Genomic DNA, 21,361 nt, shown 5'->3' on the forward strand with positions numbered 1-21,361 from the left:
TCCCTCTCCAGGCAGCCCTGTCAAGGTGAGTGGTGCCAGGCACTTGAAGTGCTTTGTCTGCTTCTCACAAGAACAATATGAGGGCAGTGTCACCAGCTCACTTTGCAGATGGGGAAACTGAGGCTCACACTCAAGGGCACACAGCCATAAGGGCAGAGCTGGGATTTGATCTTCCGTCCTCTGAGTCCACACCCTGTACCTTCACCCTGAGTCTCTTAGGCACTCTCCCCATCCCCATCAAGATGGCCAGAGCAAGACCTGCTCAACCCATCTGAGCCCCAGCTCCCATCATGCACCTCTTAGAAGACTTTCCCAACTACGCAATTCCATGGTCACGGGGTGACCTCTCTTTAGGTGATGTATCTGTGTCAATTTACTTTCATAAATCAGGTCACTTAAAAATGTTATATGCCCTGGAAAATCCTTCCGCAAAGCTGCAAACTGAATACCTGAAGGTGCTTAAAGCCAAGTCCTTGCTTTACACATGAGGAAGATGAGACCCCAAGAGAAAGCAAGAAGACCCCCAGTCCAGAGCAGCTTTCTGTGGAAGTCTTGAAGAACAAGGACCAGGCCAGTGTGGTTCATCTTGTGCCCTGGGAAGTTTCTGGATTAATTAGCCAGCCCAAGGGCATAGGTGCTGTGCTGAATATCTTACATTTCTACGCTAATCCTATAAGCTGGGAGCTCAGAGAGGTCAAGCCACTTAACTAATGTCACACAACTAGAAAATGGGGGAGCCAGGACTTGGATGTGGCTGTGACTCCAGCGCTCTGTTCTTTTCCCTGCTCAGTGCCTGCCTCTCTAGGCTGCCAAGGAGGATAATAAACCCTTCCCAGACCTCCCAGGCAGAGTTTGAAGCTAAATTGAGATAATAGACCCGAAAGCCCTATGAGAAGAAAGTTGCAAGCTCTATACAAATGCAGTGCATTGTTATTAACAAAAGGCTTCAATTGGGAAAAATACCTAAGGAGGGAGCTGCCGAAGGAGGCTCTTTGGGGGCTGAAGCAATAAAGTGGCACCTGGGAGATCCAACAGGACTGGTGCTGGCATGTCATTAACTCATTACCTGCCGGACAAGATGTGCCCAGCCTCTTGCCCCAAGTACCACAATGAGATGAGCTACCAGTTTTCAAACGCCTTTCGCATTTCCGGCATTTTACTAAGGGCTGGGGATTTTAAATTATTATTAATTATTCTTAATAGCGACCTAAGCTACCATTTAGAGCTTCTGCTATGTACCTGGTATGGGCAATGCCCTTTACATTTTTAAAAATTACTACTCACAGCAGCTCTGTGACGCAGGCATCATTATCCCTGTTCTCCTGGTTGAGGAAATGGTGGCTCCGAGAGGGTGAGTCATTACTCAAGGTCACCCAGCAGGCAAACAAGGAGATGGAACTTGACCTGAGCTCTAACCCACTCTGAAGCCCTCATTTTATGTTGTGCGGCACCCCCCCCACCATGATAAATTTTCTCTGGGGATCAAGGAGGATGGTGGGCTAAGGGCGTGGCTGTTCTCAAACACCAAGGGGCACCAGAATCATTCCAGTCTAGGCTCTCCCTGCAAGGACCAGGCATCTGCCGTGAGAGGTGCACAGGGTGCTAAGCTGCCAAGGTGGGGTTCACACCATCTCCTCCCCTCCTGCAGGTCTGTGACCCAGAGGTAACTGAAGCTCTACTGAGCCCTGGGGCGTCTCTGGTCCTAGAAATGAATTGTCAATTCATTTTTGCTGAGCCAGGCTTTGAATCTCACTCCTGTGTTTCTAAAACAGGTCCTGGCTCTGCTTTGCCCACAGGACGCAGACAAACTCTGGAGGCTGTCCTTCGAAGCTATGGTCGCTCTGGCTCCACCTTGGCACCCATCACTGTCTATACGTACCCAGCTGACCACTCTGGATGCCCCTCCCTTTCCCAACCAGGTCAGGCGGTGGCCACTTCCTCTTTCTGGAATGTCCTTTCCCTGCTTCTCCTCTGGGCAAACTCCTACTCAACCTTCAAGGCTCAGTTCAAAAGTCACCTCCTCTGTGGAGTCTTCCAGGATGGCACCCTTCCCCTGCCCCCAGGAGAGTGATAGTAGCATCCTCTGTGTCTCCATTGCTAGGTTCTTATGGTCAGCGCAGCATCAATCACACAGGGTTGTAATTCACATGTATATCATCTTCCCACAAGTCCCTAAACTTGGGTTGATTCATCCCTGCGTGTCCCATGTCAGGCACAGAGCCTGGTGTAGAGAGGCAGGGGTGGGGGCTGTTTGAGGAAGGGGTGGGAGGCCTGGGTTCTGCTTGACTCTCGAGCTGATGTGTAGCCTGTGGAAGACCTGTTTCTTCCTCTCTGAAAGAGGGAGGGGTTTGAGCAGAGCCTGGGGATTTTCAGCTCTGACCCAGTGAAAGTCTAAGAATCTGCAATTCCAAGGAATAGACCTAGGCTCTGTGAGACACCCATTCTGGAAGGTGTGAATGATGGGTGTCCAGAGTTTCCCAAAGGTTGAGGTCTGGGAGGACCTCCTGGGTGTTCAGTGTTGGACCTCCTTCTTAAGATGGGGCCACTTGGGAAAGCCCTTCTCGGGGGCAGCCTCTTTTTGTAAAGGTCCATCTCAAGACAGTTACCAGCCTGGGAGGGCCAGCTCAGCAGCGCCCCCTGCTGGAGTGGTCTATCTTAGAGGAGCCCTTCTTGGGCCATTGACCCAAGGACAGGCTCCTCCTGGATGCCTGGGGACCGGGCTGGGCGGGGCCACACCCCTCTTACCCGCAGCTGCTCCTCAGGCAGGTCACTGCCGTCGTTGATGCCACGGTTCATGGACACAAAGCGCTCGAAGGGCGGCCTGTCCCGGACATTGGGGTTGTGGAGGCTGGTGTTGAGCATGATGATGGAGAAGGACAGGACGTAGCAGGTGTCTGCAGGACGGGACGGCGGTCACAAACCTGGCCTTGGCCCCGCCCGCCTCCCAATCCCTTCTAGGGGCCAAGAATCGGCATTTCAGTGCCCTGAAGTTCCACTCTGTCCTCCCGGCTTGGCATTCGAGGCCTGGCCTCACCTCCCACTCTTACGGGGCTCCCTGCTCCAAACAGGCTTCAGCTGTCAGTTCCCAAGCCCCTGCGTGCCTTCCCACCCCTGCACTTCTGCTCCTGCTGGGCCCCCTGCCAGGCACGCCCCTCCCTTCCCTCTTCTACCCACTTAAACCCTCCTGCTCTTTCGGCTCCAGCTCCTGCCCTCCTCCCCGCCGAGTCCTTCCAGCCCCCCTGCCCACTCTGTTCTTTGCCTCCTCGGAACTCAGAGGATGCTTATTGTTGGCAATAGTGTTCAGGGCTTCGTCACGTGCTGCTTGGTAATCTGGCTGGCATTGTGGGGCTCCCAGAGACGAGCTCCTGTTCCATTATTCAGAATTTCACGTGCTCGGGAGCGAGACTGGGCTGAGCATTTGGGAAGGAGGTAATCGCTACTCTGTGATGTTTTAAAGCCCTGGGTCCAGAGCCAGAAGTCCACTGTGTCCCCAACTCTCTGGTTGACCTTGGAAATTACCTGAGTTCCCAGAGTCTCAGCTTCCCCATCTGCAACATTAGGCGGTTTAACTTTGAAGTAGCTTCATGTTCTAGAACATCGATGATTTTACCTCTGATAGCAGTGGCACTGGTGTCGGTGCTTGTCCTGCGCTAAGCCCTTTACCTCCCTTGACAACAAACACTCTGAGGTGGGCACTGTTACCACCCCCATTTTACAGATTAGGAAACTGAGGCACAGGGTCCAAGGTCATAAAATTAAGTAGTGAGACTATGATTCAAATCCGTGTGCTTTAAAATTCCTTCCTTCCTACAAATATTTATTGAGTACCTACTAAGTGCTACAGGATGGGGATTCACTAGTGAAAAGATATGTATGGGCCCCACCCTTGTGAGGCATTTAGATTTGTGGCGCTCACAGATAATAAATAAGCAAATCCCTAATTTATCTATAACTGCAAGGTAGGCAAAGGGTCTGTAGGACATGCCTATGGATATACTGCTGAAAAGCCCCTTTCACTTCTCTGAGTCTGTATCTGCAGGTATGAGAATACTGCTGACCTTGTAGAGTAGATGTAAGGATTACATGACTTTGCATGGGTAAAGCACTTAGCACATGGGGAGTGCTCAATATGTGGACTTGGTTATTGCTATGATAGGTTTAGATCCAGAGAAGAGGCCAGGACAAGCCGGCCATGATAATTTCTCGCCCACAATGTTGGGGGATGTGGAGGACTGATCTTTGCTGATATCCTTCTATACCCCTTTGCCGCCTGCATCCTTCTCAGGATATTTCATGCTACTGTGTCTTTGGTCAAACTAGAACTCCTGCCCCAAAGGCCTTTTCTCCCCTTGACCTCCTGGAGAACTCCTATTCATCCTTCAAAACCCCATTCAGACCTCCTGGACATGCTGAGTCCCCCATCCCTGCCCTCAGATGAGGCACCGGTGCCTTAGCACCCTGTGCCATTGTTTCCTGCCTTCTCTCCCAAGGATCATGCCCCGAGGCAGCTCTGCCTGACAAGCACCCAGCAGAGGGCCTGGCACAGAGATGGTGCTCCGTGAGGGTCCATGAGGGGATCTGGGATCCCAGGGTCTGGGTGTTTGGGAGAGACCTGAGGGGGTGTAGAGGCCCTGGTGCCTCGGGAGGCAGATGTATGCCTGGGAGAGTCCCCTCCCACACTGGCACCTGTGGATTGGAAGACGCCGGGGTTGCAGAGGCAGTATCGGGTAGCAAAGGTCTCCATCATGCGGTCAATCTTCTGGGCCTCGCCTGGCAGCCGGAAGCTCCACAGGAATTGCCTGGGGGAGGAACAGAGCCATGGGCAGTGGAGGTGGCGGAACACTGAGAGGGGGTGTAGGGGCTCCCCTTCTCCCCCCCGCCCCAATAAGCTGCTCTGTGTCCTCCAGGCTTAGTCTCCTTATCTTGTAAATGGGAGACGGTGCACCAGTCACCTAGGCTCCTGGGGAGGGGTCAGTGGAATTTGTACCGCAGGAGGGATTCAAGAAGTGCCTCTTCTTCTAGAATACAGGAGCTGAGTGGGCACTCCCCTCTGCCCATCTGAGGCCCAGCACCATGTGCGGCCCAGTCCACCTCAGCTCGTGAGGGGGCCTCTGCGGATTCCCAGGTTCTGAGGCCCAGCCCCGCCTGGCCGTTGGGCTCTGGGATCTGATTGAGGGACCCTGGGGGAGAGTATTCCCCTGGCTGGGCCTCCCTTTCTTAGAACTGAATCATTTCCACAGTTTCCAACTAAGTTCCCCAAGAGTAAGGGCTGTGTGTGCTCCTCTCGCATCTCCTGCTGAGTCGGGACAGCCAGTAACTGCTCAGTAAAGGCTTGCTGAGAGAGTGAAAGAATGAACAAGTGAATAAATGAACGAATGAATGCTGGAGACTCCCAATCTACCCCTCTCCTTCAAAGAACATGGGAAAACTATGGACATCAAGTGGGGAAAGCGGGGAGGGTTGGGGGGGAATGAACTGGGAGATTGGGATACCAAACTGTACACTCTAAATATATGCAGTTTATTGTGTTAACTGTATCTCAATAAAAGTTCTGAAAAAAATAAAAAAAATAAAGAGTATGGGAGTTGGAGGGAAGGCCACATTGCTTGGGTGGTGGTGGCTTCTTCTTTCCCTGCCCAGCCAACTCCTAATCATCCATCAAAGCCCAGATCAAATGCCCCACTCGGGAGCTGATTTTCCAGGGATCATCTGCAGCAGCCAGACTTACCAATCACTTCCTATGGACCAATTCCAAGCACTTTCTCATTTAGCCCTCACCACCCTATGAGGTCAGTACTGTTATTATCTCCATTTTACAGATGAAGACACTGAGGCACGGAGAGGTTTTTGGGACTTCCCCAAGGGGTGAGTAGCATAGATAGGACATGAACCGAGCAGTCTGGCTTCAGAGCTTGTGCTCCTACACATATACTGTAATGCCTCCCACCATTGTAAAAATGAGTAGCAACAATAATATCCTAATTAGAAAATAATAAGTAATAATAAATACAGTACACACTAAGCTGCGTTAATAAAGTCAATAAAACAAGCGCTAATCCAAAAAGCGGTGGGAATGGCAGTCGTAATAGTACTAATGATTAAATATTATTATAATAATGATGTAATATAATAATAGTAGAAGTAGGAATGGGTCAGGCGCTGGTCTAGGCGGTCCATGCCTCTTATCTCATCTAACCTCAGCTCTATGCGGGGGATAATGTCATCAATCACATTTATTTATTTATTTAAACTTTTTTTTGGCCGCACCACGTGGCTTGTGGGATCTTAGTTCCCTAACCAGGGATTGAACCTGGGCCCTCGGTGGTGAAAGTGCCGAGTCCTAACCACTGGACCACCAGGGAATTCCCTCATTAATTCATTCTTGTGCCTGATGCTTTGTTTGCGCTGTTAGCCACAGCTGGTGATGCCCCCAACCCTTCCTGCTGTGCCACCCTCGAGGGTCAGGCCCCCGCCCCCAGACCACTCACCTGAGGGCCTGGACAAGGTTGAGGTTGGCGAACTCGTGGCAATCTACGAAGGCCTGGAGGACCTGCAGGTTGATGGGGTCTCTGGGGAGGAGGCAGAAGGGAGGGTGGGACACACTTGGGCATTTGCTGGCACCCACTTCCTGGAGGGGGTTGAGGTGGGGGAGGCCAAGGAGGGGAGAGACGTCCTCCTTCTGAATCCAGCCACCGCCTGGTCTGTTCACATCTGTCTGACCCCACATCACCGTCCCCCCACTCCCGTGTGCACGCCCATGTCCTCCCACACAGAGCAGACCCCCCTCACCCCCAAGGCTCATCAGCGCTGTCCTCACCAGGAGGGGAGCTCTGGCTTCGGAGTGGCCTGCCCTGAGTCAAATCCTCCCTCTGTCGCTTCCTGCCTGGGTGACCCCTCACAAGCCACTTGACCTCCCCAAACCCCATTGTCCTCATCTGTAAAACAGAGAGAACTGTGCCTACCCCCATTTCCTTCCCCTTCCCAGATCTGAAGTCAGAAAGCACTGCCCTTCTTGCCACCTGCCTTCCCTGCCTGCTTAGGAGAAGGAGGGTGTCCTCCGGGGAGCCTGGGAGAAGGGTTGCTGGCTTCCTGGCCCAGCTCCACACCTGTCCCCCACAGTCTGTCTCCCACCCAGCAGCCAGACGGGTCCCCTCAACCACTCCTCTGCCCAGAACCATCTCAGGGATCCCCACCGTGTCACCTACTACTTTCTCCCTACCTCCCTTTCTTCTGGTCTCACTAGCATGCTGTTCCTTAAGCAGACTTCTGCCCCAGGGCCTTTGCACATGCTCTTCCCTCTGCCTGGAATGCTCTTCCCTCAGAGCTACACTGCTCACCTCCTTTAAATTTTAGTCAAAGGTCACCTTCTCTGTGAGACCCTTCGCGTCCTTACTATTTAAAGTCACAGCCTTCAAAGCATGGTTCCCAGAACTTCCTCATCTCCCTTCCCTGCTTTGTTTGTGTTCCAAAGAACATATAATTTTCTAACTTATTTTACGTATTTTGGGATCTGTCTTCCCCACTAGAATGTACCTCCCTGAGAGCAGGAGTTTTTTTGTTTTGTTTTTTTGTGGCCACACCACTTAACTTGCGGGATCTTAGTTCCCCAACCAGGGTGGAGCCCAGGCCCAGGGAAGTGAAAGCGCCGACTCCTAACCACTGGACCGCCAGGGAATTCCCAAGAGTTTTCTTTTAACTGAAGTATGGTTGATTTACAACTGTGTTATTTTCAGGTGCACAGCAAAGTGATTTGATTATACATATATATGTATACATCTATATTCTTTTTATTGATTCTTTTCCATTATAGTTTATTACAAGATACTGAATATACTTCCCTGTGTTGTTTATCTATTATATATAGTAGTGTGCATCTGTTAAACACATACTCCCAATTCATCCACCCTCCCCCAGGAGTTTTGTCTATCTTGTTCACTGGTGTAAATCTGGGGCTTAGAACACTGCCTGGTACATGGTAGATATTAAAAATATCTGCTTGTTTTCTAAGTGAAGGAAGGAAGGAATGAAGGCAGGCAGGCTTTGGTTCAGGGCCTGGAAGGGAGTGATCAGCTAGCCCACTCAAGCCCCAGGAGTTATGACTTTCCTAACATGATCCATTCCCTTACTTACCTGCACACCCCCCACACACCTGTGCACACCCGCACATCCTCATTCTCTGCCTCCCTAAGTCCCCTCCCTCCTTACCTCTCCCCCAAGTAGATGCCAATGGCCGTCTTGTTGAGGCCCTCGCCCTTGTACAAGAACTGGGCAATGTCCTGGACGTCAGAGGTCAGCAGGTTGTGCTCAGTGAGATACTGGATGCCCTGGAGGTGGTACACAGAGCCCGTGAGCAGCCCCCATGCAGCAGCTGGCCTGGGACGAGGGAGGGAGACAGCTCCCATGGCCAGAGCCCTGGAGCCTGACATTCTAGCATCGGCACAGCTTGTTCTGGGTATTTGTGTCTCCTTCTCAATAGAAGTTGCTTTTATAAGGTGGTGAGTTCCCCATCAGTGGAGGCATGTAAAGAGAGATGGGGTTCCTGCCATGAACCAGGTTCATACCAGGTGCTCCCCAGGGTGCCCTTCAGTATTTGATGATATGCTTCGATGATTCTATGAATTTATAATTTTAAGACTGAATGATTCAGTCCTTCCTTTTGTCCCCTTAAAATTCATATTATTTAAAAATAATGTTTCATTTTTTTCTCACAGGTAATCTATGTCCGTTGTATAAAAATGAGAAAAAAACTGGCTGAGCCAAAAGGAGAGGAAATTGCTCAGTCCTACCACTTGGAGGTAGACAGTTTCCCTGGTGGTGCCTTTGTCCCCTTTCTGTGTGAAAGTGGGAGTGTGCCTCCCCCGCTTTGCTGATTTGACAGTACCACAAACATCTCTCCCCACAACCTGGGCACTCCAAGGCTATCATCTAGTTTTAGGAGTTGGAGGGGTTGGTGTCTGGTTTTTGCTATGATGCTTTCACGTCCCTGTTCCTTTTGGAGAAGAGGCTGCTGGGAAAGGGGGCTCTGAGTGACAGGCAGATGGCCCTGGGGACCCCTCAGTGGCCCCTCCCTGAGGGGCGCTCAGGCAGGAATGTGAGTTAGTGTGTGTGTGTGTGTGTGTGTGTGTGTGTGTGTGTGTGTATGTGTGTTTGTGGTCTGTGTGGTCCATGTGGTTGGGGGCAGGGATTGATTTCTGTGCCTGTGGGACACCGGAGGCCTGTGATGGGGAAGAGGCAGCCTTCTAAGCCAGAGCAGTAAATTTCCAGGGGCCCCTTGGCTGCCCTGACCCCACCTCCATGTGTCAACGTGGCTTCCTCCTGTTTCTGCTCCTCGGGAAAGGAGCCCAGCAGCCACTTAGCTGGGCGAGGGGTGGGGCCTGCGGTTGCTCTGAGGCCAGTGGGGGTGGTGTGGGAGGTGGTAGGGTTAGAGCGTAGCTGAGCCCTGAGCGCTCGGGGCTCCATGCCAGCATCCTAGGACTGGCTGCCCAGCCGAGGGGCTGGGAGACACTTCCGGACACTGAGCCCCAGAGTCTAAGAGCCCCACCGCCCAAAGTCCTACTCACAGAGGGGGAGACAGAGGCCAGAGCTGAGGGACCCCAAGTCCACGGACATCACAAACCCCACCCCATTCTTCTTGCTCCCACCCAGTGCCCTGGGGCTGCTATGCTGTGGGGAGGCGAAGCCCCCAGCCATGACAGGCGTAGGGCACAGGACAAGATGCTGAGCCCCACGGGGCCTCAGTTTCCTCATCTGTAAAGTGGGTTATTGTGTCTGTTGAGGGGAAGAAGAGGACACCGTGGAGGGTCCCAGCATGTAGCTCCCCTGGCCCCCTGACCCTAGCCCCTATGCTGCCCACCTTCACAGGGTCCATGTTGAACTTCTTGCGCCCGATACACAGCTCCTTCTCCTTCTGGGCCATGCGGCTGTAACAGGAAGACATCAGTCTGGACGCCCCCGGACCCCAGGGCACCCCTCCAATCCCTGAGGGTGCTTTCCTCAGCTAGAGCCAGTATTCCCTAAGGGCCTCCAAGGGGGGTCGGAATTGCCTGGGAGAACATGAGAAATGCAGGGTTTGGGCCCCTCCCTGAGCTACAAAACCAGATTTCCAATGGCCCCGGCTCCGGAGCTGCTGCCTCGGGAGCCAGACATAGAGGTGCTCCCGGGGGGAGGATTTAGAGGGGCCCCTGTGCTTGCAGTGGGAGTGGCTTGCGGGGAGAGCACAGACTCTGGAGCCAGACTCCTTGTGCAAATCCCACTCCAACACGTGCTGGCTGAACTGACGAGGGTGAGTCACTTCATCTCTTTGGAACTCAGTTTCCTCATTTGCAAAATGGGGGTGACTCCACCACCTGCCCCCAAGCATTGTTGAGAGGTTAAAGCACTGAAAATGGCTGGTGGTAGGTACCGTGTAAATATTATGTGATTGTGATTGTTGGGGGTGGAACTGGGGATCTGGAGTTGGGGGGGGGCTTGCACATGTGCCTGTGCACGTGTGCATGCATGTTGTGCGTGCTTATGTGTGTGTGGGCTAGAAAGGCGGAGATCAGAGGCATCAGAGAACTGAGGGGTGGCAGGGGCATGGTGCAGGTCTCTGGGGACACTGTATGTAGAAGTCAGTGCCCTGGGGCCCTAGGGAATTATGTAGGGAGCAACCTTCTCATTGCACAAGTGGGGAAACTGAGGCCCAGAGAGGGGAGGGGACCAACTGCAGGTCACAGAGCCAGAGGGAGTCTTCCTATAGAAGGGGCGAGGTGGATGACACCCTATGGGTGGGTGAGCGGACCAGCCTCAGCCTTACCACAGGCCAGGCTCCTGTCCCCCCCATAAGGCCCTTGGCTTCCTTGTCCTCATCCTTGGGGCTGAGATTTCCTTCTCCCTGACCCATCCCAGGATGCTCCCGGCCAGTGATTGGTCAGGGACTGGGCCAGGGTAGGTTGGGAGAGACTTTGGGTAGGGGAGGTGGGAGAACGGGGTTGCTGCTGAAGAGAGGGAGTTGCTGGAAGCAAGGACCAGACCAGACCACAGGATGGAGTGTCAGGGCTGCCCCGTTCCTATTTCACCCCCGATGCCTCCCGTCTGGGGGTCCGATCCCTGATTTCACCAGGGCCCAGGCTCATTCGCTGTCACTCATGGCACGCTTCCCAGGGTCCCCTGCTGGGCCTCTCACCTCTCCTCTGCCGTCTCAAAGCAGTCGATTTGGGCAAACACATCTGCGATCTCGTCCTTCAGCTTCTGTGGGGGCAGGATGGGGAGGCAGAGTCAGGGGGTGGAGGCTGGGACGGGAAGGGCTTCATGACCACCTCCGCCCCCACAACAAAACCCTTCCCACTCCTGGCGTGATTCCCAAACCTCTGTCTTGAGCTGCCAAGTTTCACTCACAAGTATTAATCGAGGACCTACTATGCTCTGGCGTGGGATACAGTGGTGGGAAATAGACCCAGGCTCTCCTTACACAGAGCTCACAGTCCAGTGGGGTTGGGATCATGGAGCAAATGCAATGACCACCCAGAACATGGTCAGAGTAATGGTCTAGAAAGAGCCTGGCACATGGTAAGTACTTGCTGAGTGAATGATCTCGTGCCTTCATGTTTCTCTGGAATCTTAGGTGTATGTGTGTTGGGGTGGGGTCCCAGCAACCGCAGCTGGGCCGGACAGGGCGGCTCCTAGGAGGAGAGGCATTTGAGCCGAGAATGAGCTAGGAGAAGGAGAAGACCTGTGAAGCATCTGGAGAGTCCCAGGCAGAGGCAACTGTGAGTGCAAATGCCTGGCGGGGGGGGGGTGGGGGGGGTGGGGGTGGGGGTGGGGGATCGAGCACGTGGCCCATTCTGAGAGCAGAAGCAGGGCCTGTCTCAGAAGGTTGCTGAGAATCAGAGGAGCTAACATCTGAGAAACTGGTGAATTGGCAAGCGCTGGGCAGATATGGGTGTTACCTTGATCAAATGGTCTACATTTTAGCAGGGATGAAGCTGGGGCCCGGGGTGGGGGTGAGACCAGATTGAGGCCGCATAGGTGGGCGTCGGCACACAGTAGGTGCTTAATCAATTGCTCCCTTTCTCTCCCCGCTCTCCTGGCTCTCTCTGGGCTCTGGCAGCTGAGCCCAGGAGTGGGGAGTCCCCTGGAAATTCTGTTCTCCGCACTCCAGGGGGCTGGGGCTGGGGCCGAGGCTTCATGTGGGCTGGAAACTGGCCCTCTCTTGGCCCAGGCTGGCTCAGGAGGTGTGAGCATGTATGAGTGTTTGCTTGTGGGTGTGTGTGGTTCAAGGGCGTCAGCACGAACATGTGTGTGGACAAGAGCATGTGTATGTGTGAGTGTAAGCACACCTGGATGTCCTCCAGAAGCTGCTTCCGATGCCATTTGATCTGCTGCAGCTCCTCCGCCTCCCCGCTGCTCAGCTCGCCTGGGTCTGCAGAGAGAAGAACCGGTGGTCCCTGGCTCATTCCCAGCCCTCCCCTCCATCCCTCGGCTCCAGCCACCCTGGCTAGCTCTCATTCCCCAGGGCCCCCTTCCCTCCAGAAGCCCATGACTTGTTTACTCTCTTCACTCAGGCCCTGGCTCAGATGTCACCTCCTCCAAGAGGCCTTCCCTGACTGCCCTGTCTAAAGCAGTCCCTTCCCCACCCTCCCCTCCTACCAGCTTTATGTTTCTTCTGCCTCTCTGAGTACAGACTCCCTAAGCTATCTTGTTTCCTTGCATCTTTTGTGTTCTACTCATTCCACTCAGCCCCATGAGAACAGGCACTTCAACAATTTTGCTCACGGGTTTATCCTAGAAAGAACCTGACACATAACAAGTACTCAGTGCAATACTTGCCAAAGGCATTCATCCTTCGTTGTAAATTTACTTCTTCACCCGATCACGCATCTGTCATTTACTCATTTATTTGCACGATAAGGAAGTTGCATACCATTTTGCCTCCTATCCCATTGGCCAGGTATAGTCACATGGCCACAGCTACCTTCAAAGGAGGCTGGGTAATGAGCCTTTAGTAGAGTGGTCCTGCTATCCTTACTATGTAAGATGGGGAAACTGGAATTGGAGGGACATTTCACCGTTCCTGCCCCAGACACTCAGGCTCAGAGAAGTGAGGTGACCTGGCCAGGGTCCCAAAGGGACAAGTTGCTGAGCCAAGGTGGGACTTGAGTTGGGATGACTACAAAGTCTGAGTTCTTTCCTCATCACCTGGAAATGAATTAAAGGAGACACGGATGTGGCAGTGTCCTCTGCAAGGTGTTACGACCATTTCCCCACCTGGGTCGGCTGACCTAACCACCCCCCCGCCCCAACCATTGTGCTTCCGGTCCCATACCCAACACTCTCCTGGCCAAAATCCCCATGGAATCCTTATTCCAGAGAGGAAAAAGTCCTCATCCAGCCAGCCTTGCTCCCTACCATTCTCAGTAAGAGCCTGCCAGTCCAGCTGCCCACTCCTCGCTGCCGCCAAATGGTCTAACTCTGTCTTACTTCTCCACCTTTGCCTCTACAGCTCCTCCACCCTGTGATACCTTTTCCTGTCTGCCCATCCAAATCCTCTCGACTCTCAAGTCCTAGCTTTGGGAAGCGCCTGGTCACATTTCTTAAAGGTTTTGCAAGGACAGATACCATCTCCTCCAAATGAAAACAAAGACTATCAAGGGGTCCCTTTCCCTACGTTCCCCTTCTGTCGACTAAGCAGCCATCTAGGACTCTGAGGTGGAAGCTGGGTGTTGAGATGCAGGGCACCAAGCTAGAAGGAGCCTGGGCCCAGGGTGACCATGTGAAGAGGAGTCGTCATGTTCACCTCCACCAGCTACCCATTTGGACATTTCAGTGAGAGAGAAATAAATTTTGAGAATGTCTCAGTCACTGTTATTCTCAGCCTTTTTGTTACATCAGCCACACCTGAAACTCAACTAACACACCTTGCTTGTCTCTGAAACATGGCCCATAACCTAGATTGTGGTTGTTGGGGTTAAAAAAGCTGACTCTTGCCAACACTCTGTGAGCATCTGACATATGGCAAGGGTACAACAAACATATAATGGGTACCATGTTGTGCATCCAGTTCTCCCCTGCAGGACCAAGGCACCCACTCCCTCAGCTGCTGGGTGTCGGTGTGTATAACCTGCTGATGACTTACAGCTGAGTCCCCCCTCAGAAACTTAGCCCAAATGGAGCTGCCTTGCCCAAGGATACCCATATGCCCCTCCCAAAGGGCAGTCACTACATAAAAAGCCAAGACCTCTTGCCTGCTTTGTGGACCTGAGCTTGTTTTTAGACCCAGGCCCTACTGACTGAAGGAGAGGCCAGGCACCCAGAAGGAAGGCTCCTACAACACTGCAGCAAATGTATATGGTAATGATTCCCCTGTCAAGCAGCCAAGATAGGTCTGTCTGACCCACCAAGTCATAAAGTCAAGTGAGCCCAACAGGAATCCTTTGTAAGTGGTTCACCCAGAAACAGGTATGAGCAGAGACAGAAGGCTCCAGTAAGCCCCAGCGACAGGTGCCCCAGACCCCTATGTCATCCACTGCTGTTGTACCAGGTCCCATAGCTCATACCACATCTTCATGGATGGGTCCCTTGTGACCTTATAACAAAGGAGAAAAATGCCTGCTCTTGGTTCCAGGGTGGGTGGCTCAGTACTTGGGTACAAGTAAAACTGGACAGCTGTTGAGCTACAGCCCTGCTCAAGGTGTTCCAGAAAGACAGTGGTGAGAAGTCCTCCCAACAGGCAGAGCTTTGGGCAGGGCACCAGGTCATCTATTTCACGTAGAATGAGAGGCAGCGTGAAATAAGAATATACATGCATTCATGCACAGTAGAAGATGCCTTGACTTCTTGGTCAGAAAGAAGGAAAGAAGGAAGATTGGGAACAGAGAGGTCTGGGGAAGAGGCAAGTAGGTGGCCCTATGAGAGTGGGCACAGAGTGTGAGGATTTTTGTAAACACACTAATGTTCCCCAGGAAACAGCCACCACAGGAGAGGTACTAAATCACCAGGCAGACAGGATGACTCAGCCAGGTGACATCAGTCAGTCTCTGACTGGCTAGCCCAGTGCTGATACAATGGTACATGAATGAATGTGGCCTCTGTGGAGGCTCTGCATGGACCCACTCAACCAGGCTCCCCAAGCTACCGCCACCGCTGAATAGCAGACCAGCCAGCAATAGAGACCCATTGTTTCTCGAGACAACCAACCAGCAACTTGGAGGCAAATCAATTACATCGGATCCCTTGTTCTGGATATGGTGGCCTTTTCTGCCTGCAGAGCCTCACCCAGCACCACTATTCAAGAGCTTGATCTGCTGACTCAGAATACTGCAACATGTCACGGTAGACCAAAGGACCCTCTTTACAGTAAAGGAGGTGTGGGAGGAGTAAGTGGCCATAGGATCTAATGGTCCTCTTACACATTTCACCACTAGAAGATGCTGGCCTGGTGGAATGATGCAGCAGCCTATGGGAGGGGCAGCTGAGGTGTCAGCTTGGAGATGCTATACTGCTTGGATGGAGCATCATCCTGGAAGATGTGTTACTATACACCCTAACTCAACAACCATGAGATGGTGCTTTGTCCCCAAGAGGTAATCTACTCGGATTCAGGAACAATGACAAGGGGTAGGAGTGGTACCATCCTTCTAGTGACTCACTTGGGAGTTTTCTTTTCTGTCTCTGCAACCATGAGATCTAGAGATCCTGGTTTCCAGGGGGGTGAGGGGAGGTGGCACTTATACCAGGGGACAAAGCAAGAGTCTCATTAACCTCTAAGCTCAAAAACATCTACTCCATGCCAGCCGCTCCATGTAAATTATGTCATTTAATCCTCACAACTCTTTGAAGTGGATCTTTCTCAGTTTAAGACACTGAGCCTCAGAGAGGTGCAGTGACTTGCCCCAGGTCACACAGCCAGGGAGTGGCAGTGCTGGGATCGGAACCCTAGTTTGCCAACAAAGCCTCCGTCCCAGGAGAGGTGGATTCCGCATGCCACTGGGGACGTGCAGGGATAGAAGGAGTGAGGGGCCATCCTCATGGAGACAGGAACAGGGCCATAGCAGGGGAGGCAGTGCTAGAGGCTGGGAACTCCTCTGTCAGGAGTGAAAGGAGGCTGAGCTCCATGGTGGAAAAACCCAATCGCCTCTAGTTGACTTTGGAGTGAAAGATCAGACTTTTGTGTTTTGTTTGTTTGCTTTTCATTGTTTTCCTGTTGGCTGGGGCTTATGTCCTGAGGGCCTGTTTCTGGCCCAGGGCACACCTGCTGGTGGAGGCCACGTGGATTCCAGACGGGCTGCTTGTTGGAGAGAAGCCAGGTGGGAATTCTGTGTTTCTGTGGATAATCCTCAATGTAGATGGTCAAGGGGGAGCGCTGGGTATCCCATGGCTGGGTCCCAGGCCGACTTCTCCTCTCTCCCCTCGGGGTCTCATTAACCACGCTATCTCCTCCTGGGCCAAGGAATCACACACATACCCTCAGCTCTAACCCCCTTCCCTGTGCTTCAGACCCTTCTCTCCCCGTGTCCTGACCATCAGCTCATTTGTCAATCCGACCAAAACAGAACACCTAGAATTTCCCCGCAACCTGGCCTTCTTCCTGAGTCCCTGAGCATCGGGAATGGGCCTCCAGATACCCCAGCCAGAACCCCAGGAGGCACCTTGACACGCAGCCCCTCTCTCATCCTTGCGTCCATCACCAAGCCCTGTCCGTCTTCTATTTCCGCGGCCTCCACCCTCACTCTGACCCCGGGCTCACTCTCTGGATGACTGAGGGCCTCCAGACGTCTCCCCACCTCCACTCTGCCCCTCCCATCCAGTCTCCCATGACCTCACACTGTCCTGTTGGTGCCCCACCCTCATCTCACACTGCACCCGCCCCTGCCCCAGGCTTGAGGCTTCCTGGCCACCCTTCATCCGTTCCCATGCGCTCTCTCCCTCCCCGGGCCTTTGCATGTGCTGTTCCCCCGTGTCTGGAATGCCCTTGCTTCTCCTCTCTGCCTAGTGGTTCCTACTCATTCTCTCCATCTCTTCTCAGGGGCCCTCCTGTGCTCTGTCTGGGCACCCCCTTCTCCCTCACCTCCTTCCCATCCCCTCAGCAGGTCTGGGATCTTACTCCCTAAGCAAGCCAAGCTGTTGGCTAAGGAAAGGCATGCTGGTGGAGCACCTACCATGTTTCAGGCCCTGGGGACTCTGGGCTCTTGCCATTCACTCTCTCGTTTGATCCTGACCACAGCTCTGGAGGGAGGTATTTCTAAATCTCATTCTATAGCTGAGGTATATGAGGCTCAGAGAGGTTAAGTGACCTGCCCAAGAGGACACAGCTGGAAGGTGGCAGAGTTGTGATTCACACTCAGGCCCATCTGGGGCTCTGAGGCCACAACGCTGACATTGATCTTCTGAAGCCAGGTGTCTCTGTGCAAATCATCAAAACCCCACCAAGATGCTAAGCTTGGATATTCTGACACAGAAATGCTGACCATGGCTGACCACCAAGGAGGATGAAGACAAGATGCGGGCTGATGTCTACCGTCTGAGCCCCTTTCTCTTTTTGGGTAAGAAATAAAACAAGACCAACAAACATGCTAGAGCTGGGGAAAGTGTTTTTTACCCCCAGAAGAGTGGGATGGCATAGGGATAGAGAGGGGTTATTTGCCTTTTTTCTTCATGCAGCTCCTTTCATGGTTTGACAGGTGCATTCCTGAGCCCCTTTGGTCCACTGTCCCTTTCTGTCAGGTCCTGACCCCAACAGGTGGTAGCTGGCCAAGTACATCTGAATCCCTAAAACTGCTGACAGCCCTGAGGTTGCGGGACTCATCCCGTGGTGCACGGCGGGGATGGGGTGGGGGTGTGTGTCTTCCTGATCATTCACCTATTTGTTTAGAAGTGGGGACTTCTCCCTGTTTCAGAGCTGAGAACACTGAGGCCCAGGGAGGGTGACAAGGACACAGCCTGAGAGGGGTCACTTCTGATTCCAAGCCTGGTGATGATGGAGTTTCAGGGACCGATGCAGCTCATGGGAGATGGATTTTAATAATAACAGCGATAATACCAGTGAAGATAATGTCACAAAAACAGGGAGATATTAAAATCATAGTAACAACTGCCTGCCGCCATGAGCTCTATTTACTCCTCACGGGGCTGTGCTCTCCACACCTCACGAAGGCCACCCTCTGACACCAACCCCACCTGCGCCGTGGCAGGGCTGCCCTCCACACCCCATGCCCAGGCCAGCTGAGTGTGCCCAGGTGCCGCCCAGGCCATCTCCCCAGCTCCTCTCTACTTCCCCTTTGTCCTTCCTCTTTCCCATCATATTTTTAGACATCTGCTCGCAGCCCCGCTTCCAGGACAGCTGGCCCCGCTTCCCCTTTCCGGAGCCAGAGGAGGGTGTGGATCCTGCGGCCCCTGAAGCTGGAGGCTCCTCAGAGTCTGGGTGCGAGGGGGTCTGAGATGGGGGGCGGCCAGCAGAGCTGCACCCGGCCCCAGCCCCCGAGGCCCTGCGGGTGCATCGAATCATGTGGCTTCCTCCCCCAGCCCAGCTGCCTCTATTTTTAACTTGCAGTCTTGCTGCACCAGCCCCACGACTGTCTTTGGTCATATTGGGGTTTTGTTGCCTGGACCTCTCAGCTTTTCAGCAGATCCAGGGGGAGGGGACCTGCTTCTGGGTGTCAGATACCCGCAGCTGGAGGAGGGCAGGCAGCCCCTTTGCCACCATCCTGTCCATTGTATGAGCGGCGAAACTGAAACCCACAGAAGGAAGAGGCCCATCATGGCCACCGGCAGGTTGGTGCAGAGCTGGGATCAGAGCCGGGGGCTGACGCCAAATCCTTGTTCTCTCCCCACTTCCCCAGGTGAGGCCGGGATGAGAGTGCTCACTTAGAAAAGACAAATCTGAGCTCAGAGAGGAAAGTCACCAGGCTGTGAAGGCGCTCCAATTAAGACCCAGTCTCGGCAGCAGAGAAATGACCGTCTCTCCTTCCACTTCCTCCAGGAAGTCTTCCCAGATCTCCCTTGCCCTGGGTGGAAAGAGTCGCTCCCTCCCAGGCCGCAGGTCTGTGCCCATTTGCACACCTGCCCTGGTCACTGTCCTGCAGGATTTTCCTCCTCCTCCCCCACATCCCAGGCCAGCAGCTCTGTCAGGGCTGGGCATGTGACTGGGTCATTGCACAACCCAGGACTGGAGGACTGCTTATTGAATGAATGAATAAACAGATGAGCTGATCAATGGAGTCCTCAAACCTCCCAAGAGGCTGCCTGCAGTGACTCCATTCAATCCCTGTCCTCCCAGGACCAGAGATTCACCTCTTGGCCTCTCTGGGAGGCCCCGCCCACCCCCTCCCCCGCTTCCCCACCGCCCAGGCTAAACTGGGACTCTCACTCCTCTCAGATCTTGTCCCTATTCTGCCACTTATTGGCCGCCCGACTTTGGGCAATTCCGTCCTCTCCTCCAGGTCACCTCTGTGAGTTTCCTTGTTTGCATTACAGGGACAACTACCCTAAGGACTTCTGTACCTGACGACCCCAAGAATAATGGTGGAAAGACAGGCAGTGTCTTGACTGTCTCTTGTCACCCTCGCATTTGCTGAGTGACCTTGAGCCACTGCTCCTCCTGGGTCCCCTCTTGTGCCCCCAGTTGCTCCTAAGATGTGTTCATTGAGTCCATACAGTCACTGAGCCACCTGCCCCCAAAAGATCCCAGGAGAAGCACGGGGTTTGGGGAGAGAGCACTGGACAGGGAGCCAGGAGGTGGGGAGTCATCCTGCCTCAGCAAGCCTGTCCTTCTCTTGGTCTCCTTTGTTCCATCTGTAAATAGGATTGGTGGTTCCCTAACTGTGTTCCCCAGAACCCTTGTGGCGAGGGGAGGCCCAGTGGGTGGGCTCAGACTGCTTTGTGTTAGGTTTTGTTTGAAGAAAGGGTTCCATTGCTAACAGGGTTCATGTCATCTGGACCCAGGGAACGGGACAGCTCCTGGCAACCCCTGACTTCTGAGGTCCAGGCCATGCTGGAACATTCTGAGATGCAGGGCACAGAGACTTGGCCCCTCTCCTCTTGGCCTCCCAGAAACACACCACCACACAGTCCTGTCCTGCTCCTGTACCAACCGTGCAGCCTCCTCTCCTGCTTATCGGGCAGGGTCTCAGCCATGGTCCCCTGCTGCTCCTCCCCTTCTGGTCCTTCCACTGGCAAAGGTGTGTCCTCAGCAGCCCCCCCAAAGGCCACCATCACCCACCTGTGGCCAAACAAGCTGCAGGACCCCTATGCTACCCAGATGATGTCTCTGACATCACCATCTTCAACACAAACAACATTTCTCAGTCCCACCTCAGGGCCTTTGCACTGGCTGTTCCTTCATGTGGAATATTCTTTCCCCACAAACCCACATGAATCACTCCCTTCCCTCCTACAATCTCTGCTCAAATGGTGTCTGCTCTTGAGGTCTTCTCGGCACCCTCTCCCTCCTTCCTTATCTCCCTTTATTGTTCACCACCCTGCTTGTCACCACCTGCAACAGTACATTCGCATACTTACTGTCTGTCTCCCCCTCTAGAGCATGAGCCCATGAGGGCAGGAGCTATGCCTGCTTTGTTCGCTGGACGCCCAGCACCTGCAACACAGCTTGGCACCTAGCCTGAGCTCATGGACATCTGTTGCCTGCGTCCACATGTTCCACCTGCGTTATATCTATCTATTTACACACCGATTCCTGTGAGGCAGGCATTATTATCCCCATTCTACAGAACAGGAAACTGAGGCCCAGACAGTTGGGTGCTTACCTGGGTGGCACAAGTCCATTCCGAAGCCCCCGGGGAAGGGTGGCCCGTGCTCCGGTGGCCTCCTGACCCAGCTGCTGCTCGGGCTGCTCAGGCACAGATGTGTCACTTCAGCTACAACAGGCCCCTTCCCGTTCGCCCCGCCCAGCCCAGTGTGGGGAGGAAGTGCTGTCTTGCTGGGGGTCTGGTGCATAGGTTCTTGACGTAGCTGCACTTCCTAAAAACTGGCAGAGTTTTGAGCAGCGGGGACTCTGCATTTTGGGTGTGGGCAAGGGCGGGAGACAGGCAAAGGAGACAGAGAGAGGGATGGAGGGATAAAAAGAGAAAGACGGTGACATAGAGAAACATACACACACACAGAGGAAAACGATTACTGGAGAACAGAACCTTCCTACATATAAGCTTAAGAATCATTCAACTTGGACGGTCCAAGCTGAGCCCCATCAATTTCACTCCACAAGCTCTTTTTCACAAGCTCTCCCATGAGCAAAAATTAATTCAGTGTTAGGAAGGGCTTTGCTTCCCCTCAATGAAATGCCTGGCTTTTTTCTGTCCAGTGATCAACTGGGCATTATGTTCAGTTTCCCTTTCCCCCCAGGCTGCTAGGAAGCTCAGTCAAATCTGAA

At 53.4% G+C, this 21,361-nt stretch overlaps 1 protein-coding gene across 2 annotated transcripts in view; it reads right to left on the reverse strand.

Moving 5' to 3' along the window:
- CYTH4 (cytohesin 4) overlaps window positions 1–20,838 on the reverse strand; it is a 29,865-nt gene extending 9,027 nt beyond the window's left edge. Inside the window, exons 1-8 of one of the 2 annotated variants that reach the window (XM_057741665.1) lie at window positions 20,739–20,838; window positions 12,318–12,400; window positions 11,165–11,229; window positions 9,854–9,920; window positions 8,206–8,324; window positions 6,489–6,569; window positions 4,687–4,799; window positions 2,746–2,894 (exon numbers count right to left, since the gene is read on the reverse strand). In XM_057741665.1, coding sequence (XP_057597648.1) covers window positions 2,746–2,894; window positions 4,687–4,799; window positions 6,489–6,569; window positions 8,206–8,324; window positions 9,854–9,920; window positions 11,165–11,229; window positions 12,318–12,400; window positions 20,739–20,757 — 696 coding nt within the window. In that variant the 5' untranslated portion in view covers window positions 20,758–20,838. Of the gene's footprint in view, window positions 1–2,745; window positions 2,895–4,686; window positions 4,800–6,488; window positions 6,570–6,789; window positions 6,881–8,205; window positions 8,325–9,853; window positions 9,921–11,164; window positions 11,230–12,317; window positions 12,401–20,738 lie in introns of those variants that run through there. The other variant, XM_057741666.1, reaches the window with a different exon arrangement.
- Window positions 20,839–21,361: the final 523 nt, after the last annotated feature.

This window comes from Hippopotamus amphibius, chromosome 7 (genome assembly GCF_030028045.1).
Source record: "Hippopotamus amphibius kiboko isolate mHipAmp2 chromosome 7, mHipAmp2.hap2, whole genome shotgun sequence".
Lineage (NCBI taxonomy): Eukaryota > Metazoa > Chordata > Mammalia > Artiodactyla > Hippopotamidae > Hippopotamus > Hippopotamus amphibius.